We start from the raw sequence: 2098 nt of genomic DNA on the forward strand, positions 1-2098 counted from the left end.
CGCGGGGGAGCGGGGGGGGGGGGGGTGTCCCTGATGTACTCAGCGGCAGACCCAGAAGTGGACCGAAAGTACTTCTGGTCCACTTCTGAGTCTGCCACCAAGCGTGCAGGGGATCCCTTCTGGCTCAGCGATTGGCCATGGTAAGACCCCAGGTGCCTCCCCCACCCCGACCCAGGAGGCACCAGTTGCCAAGCCTGGGGGTGGAGAGGGGACCCCCACACGCTCTGTGGTGGATCCAGTTCTGGTACTTCTGGTCCACTTCTGGGTCTTTAAAAATGGTCCTCTTTCATTGACTTCAAGTTTCAAATAATTTTGTATAGAGAAATCATGATTTGCACAAAATAAACAGAAAGGGTAAAAAGGGATGTCACCAAGCAAAGTGCATGTCTCATCAGAGCTGATCTGCTTCATTGGGTGAATTGCACATTACCTGTGGTCCCACATCCCATAGGAACCCAATGCAGGACCATGGGCAACGTGTTCTCCTTGCTCAGGGATTCCCCATGTCCCTTGTTGGTCCATTCTCCTTGCCGGGACCCCTGTCAACCCATGTGTCACACAGGGGCACAGGTTGGTGCAGAGGCACAGGGCAGCTCAGGACCGTGGGGAAACTCCATCAGCCTGGGCCTCCACACTGCCACTTGTGACGACCCATGATTCCACATGCCAACCTGTACTTCATGTCCTGACAAGGAGGCACGGTGCAGTACGCAACCCTGGAGAATTCCTGGTACCCCCCCCCCCCAACACTGGGACCCATGCTGATCCATACATTACACAGAGGCATGGGTCTGCAGATCCCAGTGAGAAGGCATGGGACACTAGGAGTTCCTTAAGTCCCGTGCCGACTTGTGCCTTCCTGCCAGGACCACACCAAACTGTCTCTACATGAAGCACAGGATCTTACACAGGTCCTGGTTTGGAGGCATGGGGCCACATGGGTTTTGGCTTGGAGGCACAGGCCCTGGGTCTCATGCTTTGGTATCAGTACCTGTATGGGCTTTTTCTGCTTTCAGAGATGCACCCCTGGAGATCCTGGGCCAGGTCTCTGTAAGCAGGGAACCCCAGCTTTTCTTGCTTATAGAGAGGTGCCCTGAGATTCTGTGGGGTGTGCCTCTGTAAGTGGGAAAAGCCAGGCAGGTGTTCGGGGGCTTGAGGGACCAAATCCTGTGTGGGAATTCCAAGGATGCTCAGGATCTGGCCCCTCAGGCATCCAGACCACCTGGCCTGGGGCAGCTAGAGAATGTGGACAACTCTGGGCTGCCCAGGCTCTCCTGTTACAGAGCCAGTAGAGGTCTGCCACAATCAAGTGGCACTATTTTACATTACCTTTTGTTGCAGCCACTGATGGCTGCACACATACCACCTGCCAGCACAGGTGCCAGAGCATGGCACACAAAGGCATTTTGATGCATGTGCCTTGGGACGGATGGCAGAGAAGAGGCCCCAGGCTACGTCACAACAAGGATCAGACCCTTCGCAGCTCCCCCACCATCTGCCCCAGACATGCCAACATCTTACAAGTTGAGGTGGTGTTTTTGGCACTCTGCCCAAAAGTATTGCTGACCCTTGGTCTAATCTGTCAGTTGCATGCATGTTAGAGAAGCCTCTGTAAAATTTCTTTTTCTTTTGATTATGATTCAAGATTATACTTATTTGATGGGGGGGGATCAGTTTAAAATTCTATTTTTTTTCCCCCTGTTTAGATTAGCGTTGCGTACTCCTTTGAGCAGGCTGTATCAAGAAGTGGAGACTTTTAGATATAGGGCTATCTCAGATACCTGGCTGACAGTAAACCGAATGGAACAGTATCGAACTGAATATCGAGGGGCGCTACTGTGGATGAAAGATGTCTCTCAAGAGCTGGATCCTGATCTTTACAAGCAGATGGAGAAGTTCAGGAAGGTATGAAGTTTCCTGTAGTTTGCTGGAGGGAGAATGCCTGATGAATGGTGATGAAGTGTGATTTTTACGTCCTGTGAGGAAGTTATAATTGAGCAGCACTAAGGATCTTATTAATCATAACTGATTTTTTCCGTGAGACAGAATTCTACATCAAATTAATTGGTATATTATATATTTAATAGAAGAAAAGTCT

The 2098-nt window shown here is 50.7% G+C and overlaps 1 protein-coding gene across 8 annotated transcripts in view; it reads left to right on the plus strand.

Annotated features, from left to right (window-relative positions):
- ICA1 (islet cell autoantigen 1) overlaps positions 1 to 2098 on the plus strand; it is a 123283-nt gene that overhangs the window by 34623 nt on the left and 86562 nt on the right. For all 8 annotated transcript variants that reach the window (XM_014523469.2, XM_014523471.2, XM_006031279.3 and 5 more), the window contains exon 6: positions 1707 to 1905. In XM_014523469.2, coding sequence (XP_014378955.1) covers positions 1707 to 1905 — 199 coding nt within the window. The remainder of the gene's footprint in view (positions 1 to 1706; positions 1906 to 2098) is intronic.

Source organism: Alligator sinensis, unplaced genomic scaffold (genome assembly GCF_000455745.1).
Source record: "Alligator sinensis unplaced genomic scaffold, ASM45574v1 scaffold196_1, whole genome shotgun sequence".
NCBI classification, from domain to species: domain Eukaryota; kingdom Metazoa; phylum Chordata; order Crocodylia; family Alligatoridae; genus Alligator; species Alligator sinensis.